Genomic DNA, 21,271 nt, shown 5'->3' on the forward strand with positions numbered 1-21,271 from the left:
GAGACGAGTAATAATATTAATATATTCATACATACAAATAATAATATAACAATAATGGAGTATCAAATTATTCAACAGTACTTGGAGCAGAATGGATTCAAACTCACATTGGAGAGTTTGAAGAAGGAAGCCACAAAGAAAAAGGTTGACCTCTCAACAAACAACAAAGATACTCCAACTCTAGTCGATCTCTTGAAATTATATAAGTATGTTGTTATTGTTGTCGTTGTTGTTGGGTTTGGTAATAATGATGATACTAATATAATATAACTACCATAGCCAACAACAGAATGGTACAACAAACAAGAGAAAGCATGATGATGATGACGACGAGGAGGATAGTGATGACGAGGAAGAGGCAACATTGAAGAAACAAAAGACTGAGGATTCAAGTGATGAGAGTGACAGCAGTGAGAGTGAGAAGGAGGATGAGAAGAAGAAGAAGGTTGTAGACTCGAGTGACAGTGAATCAGAGAGTGAAGACGAGAAGAAGAAGAAGGACAGTTCAAGCGAGAGTGAATCAGAGAGTGAGAGCGAGAAAGAGTCCGCCAAGAAAGTTGAAAGCGACGACAGCTCAAGCGAGAGTGAGGTAGAGGAGCCAAAGAAGGTCGAGCCAAAGAAGGCTGAGACAAAGAAGGCTGAGACAAAGAAGGCTGAGACCAAGAATGCTGAGACCAAGAAGGTCGAGACAAAGAAAGAGTCAGAGGATGAGGAGGAGGAGGAGGATTCAATGGTCATCACCAAGGATGAGTCAAGTAATACTACATCATCAAACAAGAACAATACACCAAACAACAAGTATAACAACAATAACAATTATAATAACAGCAATGGAAAGCAACAACAAAAAGGAAACACACCATTTAGAAGAGTAAAGGAGGAGGAGGTCCAGATTGATCGTCACATGAGGGCTGCCGACTACATCTCAGAGACTGATCAATGGGGACTGAGCATCAACAGAAACATGGCCAAGACCAAGGGCAAGGGATTCCGCACTGAGAAGACCAAGAAGAAGAGAGGTTACACCAACTGCCAAATCAGCCACGAGGTCAGCAGCTACAAGTATCCAAGTGATGACGAGTAATCATTCATTCAATCAATCAATGACAATAAAGAATGAATTGAATCAACTCCAAAGATACATGTTACTATAGTCTAGGCTTGGCTTGGCTAGTTAGCCAGCCAGCCATGTCAGACCAAAGTTTAATTGAATGAAAAGACGACGTTGCTGCCAATGCATGGATGATGATGAAAGACTGACTAATGTTACAACTACCTGGAACTGACTGTCCTGATGTCAAAGTTAGCTCCTCGCAGATTGACACCGATCAGGTTGGCCTTGTGCAGGTTGGCACCGCGCAGATTGGTATCCTCCAGGTTGGCACCGGCAAGATCCGCTCCACGGAAGTTACAGTTCTCCAAGTTGGCACCCTTAAAGTTAGCCACTCTCAGATTGGCTCCACTAAAGTTAGCCTCCTCCAACGTTGCATTCTTAAAGTTGCAGCTCTCCAATGTTGCTCTCTGTCCACCTCTATCTTCGAAATTCGTTCCCTATATTTGATTGATTGATTGATTGAATGTGAGTGGAATAGTTCCATGTCCCATTTGATTGAATGAATGAATGAACATACCCTTAATATACAGTTCTCCAGGTTGGCACCTGAGAGGTTGGCACCACGAAGGCTTGCCCCACAGAGATTGGCAAAGGAGAGGTCGGCCTCTTGTAGTAGGGCATTGTCTAGATTACACTTGGAGAGATTGGTCTCGCGGAAGTTGGTCATCTTGAAGTTGATGTTCCTGAGGTCCAGTTTGGAGAGATCGACGCCAGACAGGTTCAGACCCTGGCATCGCAGACTGGAGTTGGACGACGACGTCAGCAGGATGGAGATGACATCCTTTCGAGTGAAGACATCGGTGCGGTTCTTGCGATCGACCAGCAGCGCCAGCTTGTCGGTCATGCCGCTGATGTTGAAGAAGCGCGCCTCAAGATAGACGCCCTCGATGTTGACGCCATCGTCAATGATTATGTTGCCACATCGCAGATAGTTCAGTATTGGTGCAAAGTACTCGGGTGAACGATCGATAAGATAGCTGCCATTGGAATCGCGTGTTGACTCCCAGTTCTCGCCAAACATCTTGGCGAGCATGCTCTCGCGGTCCTTGATAAGAGTGGAGCGCGTGGTGGAGAAGATGCGTCCGCCCACATTGATCGTGACCCATTCGCTGCCATCGTAGCCGCCACATCTGCCACCGGCCTCATTATAGAGGAATGGCACGCCATGATTGTTGTTGTTGGTGGCCACGCCGCCACCGACCATGAAGTCCTTCAGTGTGCCTGGTGTGATGAATGCTTCGCCACATGATGCGTACAGTATCTCCTTTGGTACGAGCAGTTCCACATCATCTATTTCGCCACCGTCCTCGTTGAAGATCCTAGTCACAGGCAGCAACAACTTCTTTGATACCAACTTTAAGAACTCACCCCACTTCTTTGGTATACTAACAGCCTTGCCTCCCGTCTTCTTTCCATTCTGAAAGACGGTAACTCTTTTCCTACTACTTGGATCGCTCATTGCTGCTCCGATCATAAGTTATGTATGTATTTATGTATATATATAGATTGATTGATTGATTGATTGATTGAATGGGTGAGTGAGTGAGTGAGTTTGAAGTCCTCTCTTGTGACTTTAGAATATAATGTTAGTTCTAAACTATCTATGAATATATAACTATTAATATAACTATTATAACTAACTAACTAACTAACTAACTAATGATGATAGTACAAACAAAGAGATAATACATCATCACATCACCATCTCATCGATGATAGGGGTTTGACTCCTCACACATGCATGATAACACAAAGACACCACTAAATCAAAAGGTTGTGTGGTAGACGGGAAGTTGTGTTTGAATAAATTGAGAGTTGGTGTGTGAGATGGGGCGATGAGTGATCGATCTCTAGTTGTTCTCTCTATCTCTATCTTCACTTAACTTAGTAGTTATAATGAAGGTATAAGTTGATGTGGAGTTGAATAGTAATAATAATAATAATAATAATAATGATTTTCACTTACCTATAGTAATGTTATTCCAAAGATTAATTTATAATAATAATAATAATGTATGAATGATTAGTCATAGATGTAATTCATGTACAAAGTATACTTTGGTAGTTATCCATATCCATTCCACTTTATTACATTATCATGATGACCTAAACAAAGGTGAACACAACAATGCTTTGTAAAAACTTATTCATCACAAACAATTCCGTGAATACCAATCTGCAAAGTGAATGTGTATCTAAATTAGCTCCCACACGGATCTCACGACTGTTGGGCATCACACTGAGATCCTTAAAGTTGTATCCTATTCCCAATAGAGTAAATGTTGTCATTTGTTCAATGGTCCAAAATATATTATTATTATTATTTAATTAATTAATTATTTGTAAGGAATAGAATACTGATCATACTTGGTAACAGGTTACCCATCATCATTATACTATCAGTCAGAAAGATGTTTGCAAACACCCATTAAGAGGATATATCTTCTTTCGATTTTTCAAATTGGTTGTCGTTCAACTTGTCCTTTTGTGTTTATTATTGACAAACAAATGAATGATTTTTGGGACATGGTTTGCCCCTCACGACCAACACAAAGCACTCAATGCCGAAAGTCAACTTGAAAGTCAGTTGAGTAACAAAGCACATAACACATAATAATAAATATCTATTGAAACAGATACATAATATATATTACATAATATATAAATTCAATTATGAGTACTACTTCACAATCAAATCTGGTGAAGAGAAGGACACAACCAGATGAGCCACCTTTCGATGATGTTGATGATGCCTCGCTCGATTCCAGAATGCAGAGAGTACACACAAAGAGTCAAGACAGTGCCCCTGTCAAAAAGCAGAGAGTATACACAAAGCGTCAAGACAGTGCCCTTGTCAAAGCCTTCAGATTCATCGGCTCAGTAATTTGGGTCCTCTTAATTACAAGTATGATTGAACGAATCGAACGAACTATCGACCGAATGATCGAATGAATGAATGCTAACTAATGACACTCATCTCGCTCACGATTCAAAGCTGGTATGTGGCTAGCTGCACCAGTCACATTCGTAATTGGACCTGTTCTTAGAACGTTTAAAGTCAGGAAGTATTACTACCCATTGGAGTTGCTGAGCCGTGCTTGGGCATGGGGCGTGCTCTGGATCAATGACATTGATATCACAGTGGAGGGAGGACACCTCCCAGTCGAGTGCGAGGGCAAGTCCACCATCCTCATGTACAGCCACGCTTCAAACGTCGACCCCATCACCCTGATGGGCTACACTCAGAATCCATCCAAGTTCATCTTCAAGAAGGAGCTGCTCTACTTTGTGCCCTACGTCTTTGCCATTGGCATGATCATGGGCCACATCCCAATCAACAGAAAGAAGCGTCAGTCTGCCTTTGAGTCGATTGACATCGCCGCAGCCAAGGTCAAGGACTACAAGGCATGCGTTGTCATCAGTCCCGAGGGCACCCGATCCAACGACGGCATTCTCCAGCCATTCAAGAAGGGACCATTCCACATGGCACTCAAGTCTGGCGCCAGGATTGCCCCAGTCGTTCTTTTTGGTAACCACGAGGTGTGGCCAACCAGCAGCTTGTTGCCAAGCTCTGGATCAGTTTAGTAAGTACATGGCCATGTAATCGACGAATAGACGCAAGACTTACCAATCACTTTATCAAACAACAACAGCGTTAGATACTTGCCATCGTTTGAGATTGGAGAGAAGGATGATATTGACTCATTGTTGGAGAAGACTTATGAAATGATGCATGGTGCACTTGTCACGCCACCAGAGGGCTTTGAGCCACACAAGAAGGGCTGTCAGATTGGTCATGCAGCAATCTTCTTGTCAATCTGCAGTTGTGTCGGTGTTGCAATTGCCAACTACTTTGGCTTCTTTTAGACTATAGCTCACTCATAAACATGGTGTCGCCAACACTCTCTATCTCACTCATCATCATCATCAATCGATTGATGCTGCGCTACATATCTATCATGGAATCTTGGTTGCCAGTAGCCTAACTACCTGACAACCACCGGTCATGGTTGAACCAAACTAACTAAAGACAAGGAGTATACCTTCTTCTTGATCAATCAAATGATTATGTATGATGTTTATTCATTGTTCCAACAACTCGCCTTCCTTACTTCTTCTTGTTGGTCTTCTTCTTGTTGATATTCCTTGGCTTGGCAGCGGGTGGTGCTTGCGCGCGCTGCTCAATCACCTTGGTAACACCGTCAGCGGCCAGGGTGCTGGCCTGCTGTGATGATGAAACACCTTGTGAGCCACGAGCGAGTTGATCGACCTTCTTGCCCTTGAAGCCCTTCTTGGAACGGTGTCCCGATCGCTGCCACTTTGGCAACCAACGCTCTGGATCTGGTTTGACATTGGGATCGTAGTTCTTTGGCAATCTCTTTGGAATCTTTGGCTTGACTACCACCGGTGCCACTGGTGCTGGCTTTTTTGTGTCCTTCTTCTTGTTGTCAACAACTGCGGGTGTTGGTGCTGGCTGTTCCACTGGCTTTAAGCTCCTATTGTGTTGTTGTGTTATTGTTGTGGCGTTGTTAGTGAGATTGGCCAATGATCGTATGTGGATGGGTTGGGAAACACTTACTTCTCGTATTCCAGACCAAGCTTCTCAATGAGGTCGACGTCAATCTTATCGTTGTACTTCATGGCTGGGAGTTTGCCCTCATACTTCTGGGCGACGGTTGGATCGTAGTGGGAGGCGGCGACAATGTAGGATGGTAGTGCAACGAGATCATTGGCATTGACCTTGAGCACCTTCTCGTAGCAGCTGGCAGCCTCTTTATACTTCAAGTGCTTCATCTTGAAGTTACCGTTGACCTTTAGCAACGATATGTATGAGTCCTCCTCCTTCTCGGTCTTGTTCTTCTTTGCTTCGAGCGAAGCGATCAATGTGTCGAGGCTTGAGCTTGCCTGCTCCAAATCGCCAGCCTTCTCATAGAGTGCCACCATCGTGGCAATGATACCAGGCTTGGCCTGTGTGGCTGTGTCCAATGACTTGAGCACGGCCAATGCCTTCTCGATGTTATTGTTCTCGAGAAGATAGAGTTGTGCCAGTGCCAGTTGTGACTTGAGTGACTTGTTTTGCTGTTGGCGGAGGAGAAAGAGGTTAGGGATATGCATGATGATGTCAATGTTCGCCTTGCTCATTCATACTAACCTTTAGAAGATCCTCAGCCTCGCGCCACTTCTTGTCCTTGGCCAACTGCGTGGAGAGGGCAATCTCGATCTCTTGATTGATGTCGGCGTCGTTGTACTTGGTCTTGAGAGTCTTGAGCAGCTCCTCGCACTGTGTCACCTTCTTGAGATTGAGCGACACAATGTACTGGTTGTAAAGCACCTTTTGCTTCTGACGCGAGGTCAGCTTGTTCTCTGTCTTCTCATTGATGAGCGACTTGATATGCTCGTGGCTGGCCATGTAGTCAGTGGCGCCCGATGCCTGCTTCAAAGTGGCAATGTTGTTCTTGGCCACCAATGATGCGCTGTCGCCAATCTCCAAGTCCAACACACTCTGGTATGCCTCGCGCGCCTCCTCAACGTTGCCAATCAACTGCTGGCAGTAAGCCAGCTGAACATTCAATGATGAAGACTCTTGTTGAATGTCCTCCTCACTGAATCCATCCTTCTTTAGTGTCTCAACACAGACCTCTGTTGTTGCGTTTGTTGTTAGCCAATGCCTTACTCCTCTCTCTCTCTCCACTCCTACTACATACTCTTGGCGAGCTTCAATTGTGTCTCGGCAGACTTGACGTCTCTCTTGTAGAGTGACAGACAGGCAGCATTGAAGGCAAACTCATAGGTCTTGGCAAGCAAGTTCTTGTGCTTGTTGAGCAAGTCCTGGCACTCTTGTACCTTTCCTGCATCAATGTATGCTGCACAGAGGTTGGTCAACAACTCTGCATTCTCATTCTATGTGCGATGTTAGTGTCTGTCTCCAAGATCATTGAATGAATGAATGAATGAATGATGTACATACGTAGCCAGGTTCCTTGAGCAATGACTCATAGATAGAGACTGTCTTTTGGTAGTTCTCAAGCTTGTAGTACTATTATATGTGTAAGATTGATTGATTAGATACATGCTGTAGTACAATGGACTAACTGTGATCGACACTTACAATCTGTGCCTCCAACTCCAAGAACTTGTTTGGCTTCTGCTTGATGGTGGCGATCTCTTGCAATGCTTCGTTGTACTTTGTCAAGCTGTATAGACAGTATGACTTCTCATAAAGCATTGGCTCACTCTGTGTGGCAGGTGATGCAGCAGACTTCAAACAATCGATTGCCTCTTGGAAACTGCCATTGAACATCAAACAAATAACCTTGCATTGGAATGCCTCTACATCTGTCTTATTCGCAACCAATACTATTAATGGTAGTTGTTGTTATGCATCATGTCAGTCATAGTGATTCATTGATTGATTGAGTGAATGAATGAATGATTATAATCATACTCTTGTTGCATAATCTAATAGCCTTCTTGTATTGTGATTGTTGGATATACTCATCCAACTCTTTGAATAGTTGATCTACTGGTTGTTGTTGTTCCTTTGTTGCCATATCTTTATCTGTATCTGTGTCGTCGTCAATGTCTATAACTACTTCACTAAACAATCAATCTTGTGAACTTTGTGTTTGGTGTTCAAGTGTGACTTGTCAACCCACAATCATCTCAAATGATCAGAAGTTCGATAGTTTTCAAGAATCAGACTTTGACGATTCCAAAGTCAAGTGTAAATCTCAGGGCAAGGGCAAAGGTATTGATTGATTGAGATACATATAACATATTTCATATAACATTATATAACATATAGATAGAGATAAAGATAGGACATGTCTCAACAGCAACAGCCACAAACACAAATACAGGGTGCTTCATTGCCACGCATGGTCGACATGGATTGGAGAATGGATGTCAAGACATCATCAGACGTCATGTCAAGAATGGCTGTACCAACTGTTTTGTTTAAGTTACAAGTATGATCATGAGATGCTGATGGATTGTTATCATCAAACAAACAAAGATATTCATGGTGTTCGATCAAATCAATCAATGTACTGACCAAACATGCTCATTTCAATCAATCAACAATAATAGGTTGAAGATCCTAAAGGAACACCATCAGAAGACTCACAACAACCAGCTACAAAGACTGTCATCTTTGAATTGAACAAGCAGACCATTAACACAATGCTAGAAGGACTGGAGTTTGTACAGGGCCAACTGAACTCTATCAAGTAATTTGGTGTTGGGATAGTTAGATAGATCATCTTAAGCAATAAACACTGTATTATACACACTTACACATACTTAAGTACACTGGCTTGTTGCCATGATGGACATGTTAGGTTGGTCGCGCGGGCCATTCATTCAAGTGTGTGGTAGCCATGCCCAAGATCGAGAGGGAATCAGAAGTTTGAAAGGGTTTGAGTCCAACAAGATTCATTAATGAACCTACATTCATTGTTTATCTGATGAACATATACATACACATACATAAGTACTACAATGGAGACTAATGATGATAAGACTCTGGCTATATCCAGGGATGAAGCGAGTAATGTAAGTTGATTGAATGAATGATTGATTGTATGGGACATGACAGGATAGGCACTTACAACAATGACAACCATATAACAGATACAACAATGCATTGAGAAGTGCTTTACACTATACATGACAAAGACAGAGATCATTATTACACTACAGAATCAATTCAATGTCAATCCAACATTCTCAGAGACAAGTATGTTCAATGATCAAACACAATGAATGATTGAATGAATGACAATCAATGCTGACATACCTCAACACAGTGTTGATGAACTTGGAGAGACAGAACCCAGACTTCTTCAATATCTATTATAAGAGACTGAAGATTAAGGAGCAGATAATAGAGTTCAATCACCTGGCCAGTCTACAATTAAAGTCAATGATCGCCAGACAAGGTGACCCAGGTGCAGCGATGCAACAACATCATAGCTCACTAAAGAATGGTGGTTTAGTGGATACATCTCTCAACAACAATAACATCAATAACAATAACAATGGTCATAGCAACAACAACAACAACACGACGACGACAACAACTACAACAGCGACTTCATCAACTTCAATCGATGACCCATACTCTTTATTGCCAACATTTCCGTATTCTGCCATGTCTTCGACATCAACATCCTCAGTCACATCTGTGGACAATGGTTCACAGCAACAGGAACCTGCACCACTGTTATCAGTATCACCAGCAAACGATGTCCAACAGCAACAACAACCACAATCATCCAACCAAGGCGACTTCAACAATCCTTTCATCAAGCAGTCCACATCCGATGTGTTGTCAACACTGATCGCAAACACTCATAACAGCAACTGTATGTGTCATCGTTGGATGACATGCACATGTACTCTACATACTAACATCGCCATTCTAACAACAGCTATCGCAGGCTTTGAGAGTTCAACGTCGAACAACAATATGTACCAGGGATTGGACAACTCAACGTTTGGAGCGATCGACATCTCACAGATACCATTGTCATCATCGTTCTCATTCGCGTTTGGAGGTGATGACATGAAGCGAACAAACAACATGCTCAATCCTGGCGGTATGGTCCCAGGCGATCATGAACTTGGCAAGTCAACATTCAATCTGAATATGTCACAAGGTGGAAGTGAGCTCGAGTCATTCCTCAATCCAAACATGTAGATTGATTGGTCAATGAATGAACCAGCCAGCAATGTTGGCGATCCAGCGAGAGTATGATACATAGGCAGGACAGAGCCCGCCGTCCAATCAATGATGCTTTAATGCTTCGCGCTTTGATAGATTGGAGATGTTTGGTCGACTGTCGACAAAGCCTTTGACCATCTTCTTGTCCGTCTTGGAGTACTCGCGCAACGACCATCCGATCGCCTTTTGAATAAAGAACTCCTTCTCGTGTATAGTAGCATCGATACATTTGAACAGCAGACTGACATCGGTCTGCTTCTTGTACTTGAGTTGGAACAACAGGGCTATGCGTCGGATCCACATTGACTCGTGGACAATCCACTCATCGACCAGACTGCTCACCGTGTCTGGATACAGCTGCAGATGGGTACCGACCAAGTTGGATGCAATAAAGTCAATGGTATCCCACCAGGGTTGATGATTAGCCATGCCAAGGTATAGATCCAGACGGTCCTCCTTTCCTTTCTTTGCGCCACGAATCGCCATCTCCATTGCGCAGTATGTGAACTCTCTTTCGGGCAGCATGTAGATTGGCAACAGATCTTCGTCCTCTGGATGACCATGTTGTTTTATGAACTCCTTCAAAGTTGCCTTCCTTATAGGGCCTCTTAGACCAAGATAATCAAACTGATCACGCATATACTTCTTCATCTCTGCCGACCTCTTCTTCACGCCCTCAATCTTTGCAGCCTCCACCAAGAAGTATTTCCTCATTGTATTGGCATATGAAGATGATTGTTGTGCTGGCTTTGTCTTTGTAGATGACTTTGGAGTAGTCTTTTGAGTTTTCTTTGTCTTTGGAGCTGTTGTTACAAAGTCGTCATCGTCATCTTCGTTGTCTGATGATGATGATGATGATGTGGTTGTTGAAGAGGTAGAAGGACTACTCGTCTTTGACAAGGCAGCAGATGTAGCTGCTTTGGCGGCTTTAGCTTTGGATCTTGTTGCGGCAAACATTGTGTCTTTGAGCGAACTTGAAGATGGATCGAATTCAAATTGAGGACGATACTTGAAATCCAACACACTTGTCAACAGTTGTTCAATTCCTGGAAACAGGTGATTCACTTTGGAAGACAACGAACTAATGAATCGAAGCATGAAGGATGGAATGAACGAATGAATCCGGTAATAAATATTGTAACTAGTTTATTGGATTGGGGAGCTTAGACCTGGTAGACAGTGACGGTGATGGAGACGACACCGGTGTCGAATTGGAGCTGGAAGGCATCGGTTGGGACTGGCTGTGGAAGCTCAAAGTTGAACTGTCTGTTGGGGATGACAACGTCACCGACGTTCTCAATGATGGTGCCGTCGGCGAGGATGATGTCGGCGGTGTCCCAACCAATGTTGGTACCGTAGACAGTGAGGGTGGTCTCGTTGGAGGCAATGCTGTAGGTGTTGGTGTCCAGGGAGATTGGGCAGACGTAGTCGGCTGGTGGGGCGACGACGTTGGTTCCGCGGAAGTTGTTGGCGACATCGTGCCACTGGCAGAGGAAACAGTCTGGAACGGAGGTCAAGAGAACATTGTCGGTGAAACCAACGATTCTGTAGGGGATGTGGCAGTAGTCCTCTGGGATGTAGGAGATCTTGTTGTTGGCCAAGTTGACAAAGTTGTTGTTCTGCCAGAAGAAGTCAGCGACGGCGGGCAAGGTGGTGAGACCTCCGTTGATCTGGTTGTAACGCTTGGTGCTGTCCCATGGAATCTCTGGGAAGACGATGGTTGGGCTGGTGTTGTTGTCCAGGGTGATGGAGCCGGTGACCTTGAGGGTGACGAGGTTGAGTGGCTTGATCGAGGTGAAGTCGTTGAACAGGTTCAACTCGTACAGTTTGTAGGTGCCAGTGAGATCGAGAGCAACCTTGCCGTTGCTCTGAACGTAGAGGGCGTTGAGGGCTGGGAAGTTGAGCTTGAGGGTGTAGGATTTGGTGCCCTTGAAGCCAAAGAGGGCAGTGTTGAGGTTGGGGAAGTTCTTAGTGGTGATGGATGGCAATGGGCCCGAGGTGACCAAGTTGATGTTGCGGATCTGGTTGCCGGTGATGGTGGCGGCGGCACTCCAGGTGGTGACGGGGGTGATGTCAATGCGGAGGTCGCTGATGGCACCCTGGAACAGCTTGGTGTAGATGGTCTTGATGGCACTGGATCCAGTGACCTCGACGTAGAACAACCATGGGAGTCCGGTTGGGAAGTCTGATGGGAAGGTGACGGAGCTGTCGTTTCTGACAACGATACGCTGGAGCTGTGGCAAGTTCYTTGATGTAGTTAAGGATGTTGAGCGAGGCGTTCTTTGGGGCTCTGTTGTCGATCCACAGACCGGTGAGGTATGGGAGCTTCAAGGTGGTGGTGTTGGGTGGCTTCAGGTAGGKTTGGGTCTGTGATGTAGGGTGGCCAGTCGTTGTAAGTCTGAGCAATGACAGTCTCGACATGCTTCTGTCCATTTACATCAGTACAGAAGACACCAGCGTTGGCACAGTTAACGGTATCATTACCGAATGACCAGTTAAGTGAGTATTGGTTGGAGATCCACTGGAGAGCGATCACTTTGATAGTGAAGATTGATCAGATGGAGTGAGACAAGTATTAGTTGATATGGTTCCCATATTAAATAAATGTCAAGTGATTGGATAGCTGTCACGTGATCAGATCGTTATGATCATGTGATCAGATAGTAATAATTATTATTGTTAATGGCTTACCTTCGTTTTGGTCCAAGGCTGAGGCGCAGAACACTGAGGCCAAGACAATGGCAAAGATAAGTTGTAACTTCATTGTTGTAATAATTATTATTATCTGTATGTATAAAGTTGGGAAGAATAATGAATGATCTTGAGTGCCCAGCTTGTCTGGTATTTAAACTATGGGTTCGCGTAATAGGTCCAGTCGAATACCCATCACGATGGGTTCTAATAGACTGCCCTTACGTAATGACGATAGACAACTACCAAAGGTTGTGGGTAGCGGGTGTCGAGGGTTTATGGCTTGGTACAGGTACAACATAAGTTTGAGCATCTTCAACAACATGGAAGAGGGCTTGATGACTGGATGGTGTACCAACAAAATGTGATGGAGACGATTATAAATATCGAACTAGTTGTGTATGCGCTGCGCGGGTGCTCCTACCCTCCAGTTCAATCAATATTCAGTGAATATCAGTGATTGATCTTTTCTTAGACCTCCATCCTGCTGGATAATAGATGACACCTATTTATGAGTACGTGGGTCCATGTTCCTGGAGTGTTGGGTAACACGCTCGAGTGCAAGCATCGATTATGGATGCGGTTGCTTCCTCCATCGAAAGGCATGCATGCAACCTAATATATTCTTAGAGGACTGAAGATCATTCATGTCTGAAGAAGGCAGGTCCTACAGTCGAGGAAGGGCACACCGCAATGTAGATGCCCTCGAAGACCAAAAATATCTAGGTCCAAGGCCACGGTTCGACGCTTCATCATGGTGAAACCCCGCGACGAGTGATGGCCCGTCGTTTCCAAACGCAACAACATGGCAACAGCCACCACACACCAGTCAATCAATTCCAGTTCTGATGTTTTGAAACGAAAACGATGTTTGCAGCCCTCATGCGAAATCAATCAAAGTCATTAGTGATTGGGCGGGGGTGAGGAAACAGATGTTAGGGCCGCTTCATGACAGTATTTCCAAAAGCCAATGACATGAAGCATGTCAATGGAGATTACCTATGATTGCCCCTCAATTTGATCGACGAGAGTAATGAACAACCATGAGTTGAGCGGATGACCAATATTGGGGCATGTTGGTGAATGAGTGTCAGCGAGTGAACGAGACGGGAGTGTCTGTTGTTAATCAAGAAGACACCATCTTAAATTATTATAAATATCTGTCATGTCATTGGCCTTCATTTGACAGATATCTCGCCCACAATGAGTCCCGACTTTGACACATTGACTTATTGAGATGGCTTGGTTGGCAACAAGTCAGTAAATCGATAGGCCAAAAGAACGTGGCATTACATATCTCCAAACATGTGGTCGACCACCTCCTATGTCGTCCATGTAAGGTAGTCATAGTATGTATGATGGCTATGAGACATATCATTATCATAATGATCGTATCCTCGTCCTCTCGTTCATAACTCGAAGTTGTACAATTGGCATCATATTTGGCCTAGTCTCACTGCAACGAGAGACCATCCAAATGACCATTTGTTTGGTATATTTAATGGTGGTGGTGGAGCAGGACATTAGAGCAAGTCTTTCCTGGTCATCATTCCAACTACCTGGTTTCGTTTGTTGACTGATAATAGGATGTTAATATCATTCCATTGAATGTTCGCGCGGGCGCCATTCTAAACACCATCAACTTACCAACTGGAAGATGCCTTAGACCAATCGTTCGGAATATTTGGTATGCCTCTTGGAAGGAGAAGGTCTCGTTGGCTACGAGTGAACTCAGGTTCATGTAGGGCCTGAGATCAATGTTCATGTCAAGCTCTTCGCGTGTGATGTTCATGCGGTCGATTGGAGGGAAATGTCGCGCCAGAGCCTGTGTCATGATCTGATAGTCCATGCGGGCGTCTGCTGGGATATGTCCATAGTCGGTGGCTTTACCCCAGCGTCGCTGACTCTTACCTCGGTTTTGTGTGTTGGGGAACGATGGCTGATCGTGCGAGAAGATCTTGTAGTGTAGCAAGATGATTAGCTGTGATCGAAGGATCATGCCGCAGTAGATACCATCCTCCGAGGCTGAGTAATCGTCTTTCCCTACGATATTGCCATTGCCATTGCCATTGCTATTGCCATTGCCACTGCTACTTGCACGCTCCACCACTGGGAAACCATTGTGTTGGTTGGACTGCAACACTTGGATGATGCGAGATACCTTGTCCACCTCGTACAACGTGATCACTTCAGTCTTCATTACATCTGTTATGCCAAACTTTGCCATGTACTGTGGTGGCTGAGTCGGCAAGTATGGATAGCACTTCTGCTCCATCAAGTGTTCATATATCGATTCATTGAATATATCTCCAACCCACTTGGCAATCATAACTGACAGCATCACTGGCAGCATGTATTGTGTACCTGTTCATTGATTGATTGGAATGAGTGTGTGAGTGAGCGAGCTAATCGGAGTGAGTGTGATCGATCACATACCTTCTGTCAACTCGACGATGATAACAGCAAGGGAGATGGTCATTCTGGAGAATCCAGCCATCATGGCTGATGATCCGACCATGGCGTAGATGGAGGGATCGATTGGAGGGTTGGCCTTGCTAAACATGAGCGCGCCAAACTGTCCAGAGAGTCGTCCAAGTGCTCCTCCGACCAGCATCAACGGGATGAACAGGCCACTGGAGAGCATTAGACCAGATGTTATAGTAGTCAATACAAATATGATGAGCGTATATATCGCCAGAGTATTGATCGAGAACAGGCCATTAGTTCGAGAGTATAACAGGCGCAATGCAGCGTCCAAAGTGTTGAAAGTGAGGCCAGCCATGTCATTGTACTCGCCCTGTTGATTGAATGATTGAGTTAGTGAATGATCGAGAGGAGTGAGCATTATAACAAACATACCTCCTCACAAAGGAAACGAACGAATGTGACGTTCTGACCAGATGTGATTGTCGTGTTGTGATAGGTGACGTCGCTTTGTGGACGACAGCCAGAGAGTCCGGCGGCAGTGAATAGGATGATGGATGTGAACGTGACAAGGATGATGACCTCAAACACGCGCATGTATGTTGGCAGACTGTTGAAGAACTTTGAGCGCCAGTGAGTGAGTCGTGCATTGAGATTGACAAAGAGTGCGCCCAGCAAGCCACCCAGCACGCCAATGGCAGCGAATGCCAACAGCTCGCTGTAGCGGTAGAGATATTCTTGCGAGAAGCCAAATGTCAGCACGCCATAGTCGTGCACCTGCACCTGGAAGCCCTGCAGGATGAGGTTGGTCGTGAACGTGGCGATCAAACACGCAAAGAATGTGCGCCACGTCAGCTGGCGCGACCAGAACGAGCTGGTCTCTTCGAGCGCGAACAGCACACCACCAATCGGTGCACCGAAGGCCGCGGCCACGCCACATGCCGATCCAGTGCTTATAAAGTCGCGGCGATCCCTATCATTGTGGTATCGCCAAAAGATCTTTGGATACCATTTGAGCGTCTTGGACTTGACCTGGCCGATGGCGCCACCAATCATACTGCCAATATGAATCATTGGACCCTCTGGTCCCAGTACCAAAGCTGATGAGAATGCCATTATCAACGAAACAAACTTTGAGACTAACGTCATAATGTTCATTGAATGAGGTATACGTATACCATTGAGGTATCCCTTGACCTCAGGAATACCAGAGCCAGAGGCAATGTGCTGTTTGATTGATTGATTGATTGATTGAGTGAGTGAGGTCATGTGATCGATAGACAGGTACATACACCAACAGGGATGATGGCCAATGATGCCAAGACACCAAAGAGTAGGTTGATGGCATAGTAGATGAAGAAACCGGCAATACTCTCGCCTTTCTCAATGTGCTTGCCAGAGGAGTGGAACTTGAACTCAGAGATCATCTCCACCAGCTGTTTAACTATATAAGCCACACATCCTACTGCTACACCAATCGAGAAGCATATTGCCCATTTGCCAAATGTTCTTAATGCATGTTTCTAACATTGAATGAATGAGTGGTGTTAGTACGTGTTTCAGTGTGTTGCCGTGTTGCCGTGTTGCCGTGCGGATACACCCTATCCATTGCTGGAACTTCAAACATACGAATCTTGTAGTCTTCTTGGTAAAGTCTCTCATTACTTGGTTATCGATCACAGGGAAGTCGAGTGACTCGAACTGTGACATCTTGATCTTGTCCATCTCGGAGTAGGTGTGCTTGCCACGCACATGCGTCAGTTTGTTCTTTTGATTGTGTCCATATGATGCTCGACTGACTCCACGAGATCTAATTGAAACCACTTCTTCATCATCGATTTCATTGTAATCCGATTGTGATGATGTCCCTGGTTCATTGTTGGACATTGACATTGGCACACCGTTATGTTCGTCTCGGCGACTTGACTGCGGGTTCTGATAACTATTATTGTTCATTAACAATGTTGTACTACTATTATTGCTACTACTATTACTACTGTCTGTACTTGTATCCAAACTGAATGGATGATCAGTCATCTCCACTCCATTGTTGTTGTTGTTGAAGTTGTTATTGCTACTGCTGATGTTCTCGCCAGTGCCGTCGACTCCTCCAGGCTCCACCATGATTGTAATGTGTTATAAATTTGAGGGTAAGTGTGGATGAACAGTGTGAGATGGAAGGAATGGATTGGCGCGGAGTTACTGTTGTTGCCACTCCAGGGTTGGACCTTCTAGTCTGTGTGGTGTGGTAGTGGTAGTGAGTTGTGTTGTGTTGTTTGTAGACTCGTCGAATGTGTGTGTTGAGACCCACTCCCTGTCGAGGGCAAGATAGAGGCTTTGATTGATTATGTGTGTAATATATACAAGAATGAATAAATATGAATAATAATAAGATATATATGTTATAAATATAAGTACATGTTGTGTTGCTATCAAATGATACTTCAAACCAGGGGATAATGATCAACCATGGTACTGATGAAGACCTTGTGGTCACCAATTGTTTTGAGTACTGGTGTCAGTCGTGTCGGGTATTGATCCAAATAGGGGGTGCCAACCAATCACACCAAACCTAAGGAAATCGAGCCATTAGTTGAACAAAAAACAATCACACACAAGAAAGCTCCAAGGAGTAACTCAAAGTGCACAAAAATCAATGTTGCCAGAGAGCCATCTTTGCAGCAAGGTGACACAGAATGTGATGTAAGCTTAGCTTAGGGATCGGAGATGATCATCAACCATCCATGTTTGATTGGATTGGATTGGATTGGATGGTAGAAATGTAGTTGGAAATAAATATCATGATGTTCATTCATTCATTGGTATTTGTGTGATGTGAGAGTGTATAATTGTTGGACCAACTTACTACATTGGTTGCATTTCGATGGAGCCACTGCTGCTACTCATGTCGCCGCTGCTTCCACCGATGCTGTCGGTCAGTACATTGACATTGGCATTACTGCCATCATCATTCTGATCACTCTGTAACAAGTTTGATCGACTCTGATTGATTCTCGCTGGTGGTGCATTGGTTCCACTACTTAAAATTGTTCCAGTGCTCGCTATAATATTGTTGTTGATGGTACTACTACTTGATGTTGTTGCTCCATTGTTGTTGTTGTTGTTGGAATTGTTGTTGTTGTTGTTGTTGTTGATGTTGTTGGCGAGGATGTTTGCCAAGTTTGGTTGACTGGACACACTCATCAGATATGTGGCATCACCCAGCAATTGAAGTAGTCGGTCCACCTTTTGCTGGATTTCCATCTGTGTCTCCTTATATCTCTGTTTCTCCTTCTTCTTCTCCTGTTTCTCCTGTTCCTCTGCCCATTCATTAATCTTTACAGATCTCAATATCTTATGTCTTCCAATCAACTTTAACTCGAATGTCTGTCATTGATTGATTGATTGATTGTGTGAGTGACTGGAACTATCCCAATTATTGATGATGATGACTTACACCTGCAGCACTCTTATTCGCAAGGATACCTTGGAGGAACTTCTTCCTCTCAATGTTAACTTTGAGTAGTAGGTCAGTGTAGTATTGTGCCTCGTCATACTTGAATCCTAGACCAAGATTTTGAATCTCTTCGAATACCTTCTCTGGAGTCAATCCCTTCTCCACCAACAAGTCTGGTTTCTTCTCCATCAACATCTGTACCAATGTACTAACATCATATATATTCTTCCTGAATGTAAACTTGAGTGATAGTACATATCTCTTCCATTTCTGATTGTTTGGGCGGTGTGAGTGAGTGGAATGATTCCATACTGATTGATTGAATGGATGTACATACAGATAACAAGGTCTTCTTWATACTTTTGTTTGCTGTTGATGTTGTTGATCACCTCTGAGTAACTGTTTGAAATGATAGCCACAAACATGTTGAACAAGATCAAGAACATGAATATAATGAATAATAATGTATACTAAAAATGATTGATTGATTGATTGAGTCAGTGGAATGATTCCAAAGTGATGGGAGGAGGGATGGTATTGTACAATACTTACAATTGGACCAAGTGCTCTGTTGGTATAGGTCATCGTTTGGAAGTTTGGTGGATTACCCATGATGAATTGAAGTGATGTTCCAAGACTGTTGATGAAACCAAAGTAAGCAACTTCATCATGACCAAATGTTAACCAACCTGATATCAGGAATCCAATCATCATGATCAAGAACATCACTGTAAATGTCATCAATTGTACCCTAGCATGTGACAGTGTGATCCAAAGTGCGTACAATCGTCTATGAATCACAAGGTATCTAAATGTCTTGAATGCCAACAATAATATATCTTTGATTGAAGAGTGTGATGGTATGAGTATATGATTGATTGATTGAGTGAGTGATCAGATGTACATACTAATGGCACTAAGTTGATAATAAACTAATGCTGTCTGACCCAATGCCTCAAGGAATGTTGGGTATCCAACAGTATCAATCTGGCTTGAGTGTGAGTTCCTGTTGCTCAAGAACACAACATATAATATGAATGATGCCAAGAATAACTAATTGATTGAGTGAGTGAGTGGGATGGTTCCAGGTGAGTGATTGATTGATTGGACGGAGGTTAGTGCATGATGGATATATTTGGAAAGTCTGGAAATGTGATTGAATGGGATAATTCCAGAATGATCAATGGAGGGTACTTACAGATAGATTGACAATATCCAAAATGTTCCAGAATGATGTGATGAAATAATAGAATCTGCCAAGTAGGTAGTCTATTCTGGCCTCATTGATWAAAGTTGTAGAGGTAGTAGACCACGAATATGATGAATACTATCTCGAGGAAGCCTCTGAAGCGATCCAGTGGCGTGGTATACATGTTGGTACGATATGTTCGCAGTGAGTAATATGGCTCGATGGTACCCGATGCCGAGTACTCGAGCAGCAGGTAGGCCACTGTGACACGTGACTCGTAGTTGATCGTGTACGTGACGAATGAGATGATGACTGCGCGAGTCTGATAGTTGAAGAATGTGTTGTCGATCAGTCCTTGCACGCCCGCCTGGGCATTCGTGATGGGTATGTCGATGTAGTAGCCAGTGGGCTCGTAAGAGTATTGATTGTAGCCAAACACCATGGGGTCGCCCGTGTGATGGCTGAACTCGTACACGGTGCCATTGGTGCCGACAATGTCTTGGGTCTCGCGCGTCGACGAGTCATACGTGGGCGAGTAGCACGTGATGTTGAGGCCCAGCGTCGGACAGCTGTCCTTGCGCACGCGCATCTGTCGAATGCGCATCGTGCCGCCAATGATGCTGTTCATGCTGTAGGGGTTGGCAAAGGACATGGACGCGATCTGTGGCGCCAGCTGGCCGGTGAGGTACGCGTTGAACTGGTCCTGCGTGGTGATGGCCGTGTAGGCGTCGTTGGTGCCCGTGCCCGTGAACTGGAGGTCAGTCTTGAGCGACTGACCGATCTGGTACACGTAGTTTGAGTCCTTTTGGAGGATGATCACCGTGAGGAACACAATGAAAAAGACGATATGTTTGATGAGGTCCTTCACCAACTTTGCACGTCTCTGGATCTCGATGGCGGCCAACATCGTGGCCTTATCATGATCATTCTTGTCGGCCAAAGCTTTCTTTATCATCAATCTATAAGATCCATCTCTTTTCTTCATTGTTTCAAATGTTGAAGACATGTCGTATATCTATCTCGTGGTAATATTTGATTGATTGATCAATCCTATATTATCTTTGTTTGATTGATTATATATATATATATATATATTAAGTTATGTCTTATGTTATGTGAATGAATGGTGGAACCTAACAACTACACCTCATAAGAAGACCATCCAACAAACAAACAAGCCCTTCCATGTTTCCGTTTGCGAGTGTTGGTGTAGGGTGTTTGTTGATAAGAACCGATCAGAATTTGATCAAAAAATCAAATCGCCACTAATAACCCATTACCCACCAAACTTGTCTATATTATCGGGGGTAACAATGAGTGTCCAATCTACAGCATCTCGATTGAATGTCAATCAGATATTTTGTATTCTGACTCGAGTGATTACTCAAAAGTTCATTGACAATAGTAATTATCTCATTGTCAACTTCAAAATTATCTTCTATTATAAACTAACTTTACCAAGTCTTGTTAGTGATAAAGTATTCATACTTCATTTTCCCAAGTTTGCAATCACCCACTCTCCACAGTTAATTAATCTTACACCCTCACCACTTTCAATCAATCATCATAATCACTCACTCATACACACACCACAACACCATCTCTTGTCTTTAGATCCGTTCAATACATGATGCTCAATCATTCAAGCACTTTATGATTGGTTGGCAGTTG

General features: G+C 43.9%; 10 protein-coding genes across 10 annotated transcripts; 4 read left to right on the forward strand and 6 right to left on the reverse strand.

The window, feature by feature from the left end:
* Positions 1-54: 54 nt before the first annotated feature.
* Positions 55-1,084, forward strand: SAMD00019534_107960 (hypothetical protein; the record flags this gene model as incomplete). Its single annotated transcript, XM_012893825.1, has 2 exons — positions 55-206; positions 280-1,084. The coding sequence occupies 2 exons, from the start codon at positions 55-57 to the stop codon at positions 1,082-1,084; spliced, it is 957 nt and encodes a 318-aa protein (XP_012749279.1).
* A 188-nt stretch (positions 1,085-1,272) lies between these two features.
* On the reverse strand, positions 1,273-2,588 carry SAMD00019534_107970 (hypothetical protein; the record flags this gene model as incomplete). The annotated part of the gene is made up of 2 exons (XM_012893826.1): positions 1,273-1,551; positions 1,632-2,588. 2 exons carry the CDS (start codon positions 2,586-2,588, stop codon positions 1,273-1,275), a joined length of 1,236 nt encoding a protein of 411 aa, XP_012749280.1.
* Positions 2,589-3,787: 1,199 nt separating this feature from the next.
* SAMD00019534_107980 (hypothetical protein) lies at positions 3,788-4,978 on the forward strand (the record flags this gene model as incomplete). The annotated part of the gene is made up of 3 exons (XM_012893827.1): positions 3,788-4,019; positions 4,110-4,698; positions 4,768-4,978. Coding segments are annotated over 3 exons (1,032 nt in total), but the record flags the coding sequence as incomplete, so codon positions are not given.
* A 253-nt stretch (positions 4,979-5,231) lies between these two features.
* On the reverse strand, positions 5,232-7,719 carry SAMD00019534_107990 (hypothetical protein; the record flags this gene model as incomplete). The annotated part of the gene is made up of 7 exons (XM_012893828.1): positions 5,232-5,610; positions 5,694-6,223; positions 6,267-6,754; positions 6,820-7,015; positions 7,083-7,151; positions 7,224-7,471; positions 7,560-7,719. Coding segments are annotated over 7 exons (2,070 nt in total), but the record flags the coding sequence as incomplete, so codon positions are not given.
* Positions 7,720-7,938: 219 nt separating this feature from the next.
* SAMD00019534_108000 (hypothetical protein) lies at positions 7,939-8,347 on the forward strand (the record flags this gene model as incomplete). Its single annotated transcript, XM_012893829.1, has 2 exons — positions 7,939-8,082; positions 8,204-8,347. 2 exons carry the CDS (start codon positions 7,939-7,941, stop codon positions 8,345-8,347), a joined length of 288 nt encoding a protein of 95 aa, XP_012749283.1.
* Positions 8,348-8,614: 267 nt separating this feature from the next.
* Positions 8,615-9,815, forward strand: SAMD00019534_108010 (hypothetical protein; the record flags this gene model as incomplete). The annotated part of the gene is made up of 4 exons (XM_012893830.1): positions 8,615-8,668; positions 8,747-8,852; positions 8,923-9,480; positions 9,547-9,815. The coding sequence occupies 4 exons, from the start codon at positions 8,615-8,617 to the stop codon at positions 9,813-9,815; spliced, it is 987 nt and encodes a 328-aa protein (XP_012749284.1).
* An 87-nt stretch (positions 9,816-9,902) lies between these two features.
* SAMD00019534_108020 (hypothetical protein) lies at positions 9,903-10,796 on the reverse strand (the record flags this gene model as incomplete). Its single annotated transcript, XM_012893831.1, has 1 exon — positions 9,903-10,796. The coding sequence occupies one exon, from the start codon at positions 10,794-10,796 to the stop codon at positions 9,903-9,905; it is 894 nt and encodes a 297-aa protein (XP_012749285.1).
* A 206-nt stretch (positions 10,797-11,002) lies between these two features.
* SAMD00019534_108030 (hypothetical protein) lies at positions 11,003-12,603 on the reverse strand (the record flags this gene model as incomplete). The annotated part of the gene is made up of 3 exons (XM_012893832.1): positions 11,003-12,073; positions 12,277-12,374; positions 12,531-12,603. The coding sequence occupies 3 exons, from the start codon at positions 12,601-12,603 to the stop codon at positions 11,003-11,005; spliced, it is 1,242 nt and encodes a 413-aa protein (XP_012749286.1).
* A 1,450-nt stretch (positions 12,604-14,053) lies between these two features.
* On the reverse strand, positions 14,054-17,078 carry SAMD00019534_108040 (hypothetical protein; the record flags this gene model as incomplete). The annotated part of the gene is made up of 6 exons (XM_012893833.1): positions 14,054-14,106; positions 14,178-14,894; positions 14,967-15,327; positions 15,390-16,181; positions 16,247-16,477; positions 16,584-17,078. The coding sequence occupies 6 exons, from the start codon at positions 17,076-17,078 to the stop codon at positions 14,054-14,056; spliced, it is 2,649 nt and encodes an 882-aa protein (XP_012749287.1).
* A 741-nt stretch (positions 17,079-17,819) lies between these two features.
* On the reverse strand, positions 17,820-20,555 carry SAMD00019534_108050 (hypothetical protein; the record flags this gene model as incomplete). The annotated part of the gene is made up of 6 exons (XM_012893834.1): positions 17,820-18,341; positions 18,412-18,640; positions 18,772-18,881; positions 18,964-19,250; positions 19,320-19,464; positions 19,740-20,555. 6 exons carry the CDS (start codon positions 20,553-20,555, stop codon positions 17,820-17,822), a joined length of 2,109 nt encoding a protein of 702 aa, XP_012749288.1.
* Between the last annotated feature and the right edge of the window lie 716 nt (positions 20,556-21,271).

The sequence above is a fragment of the Acytostelium subglobosum genome (genome assembly GCF_000787575.1).
Source record: "Acytostelium subglobosum LB1 DNA, scaffold: scaffold29, whole genome shotgun sequence".
Lineage (NCBI taxonomy): Eukaryota > Evosea > Eumycetozoa > Acytosteliales > Acytosteliaceae > Acytostelium > Acytostelium subglobosum.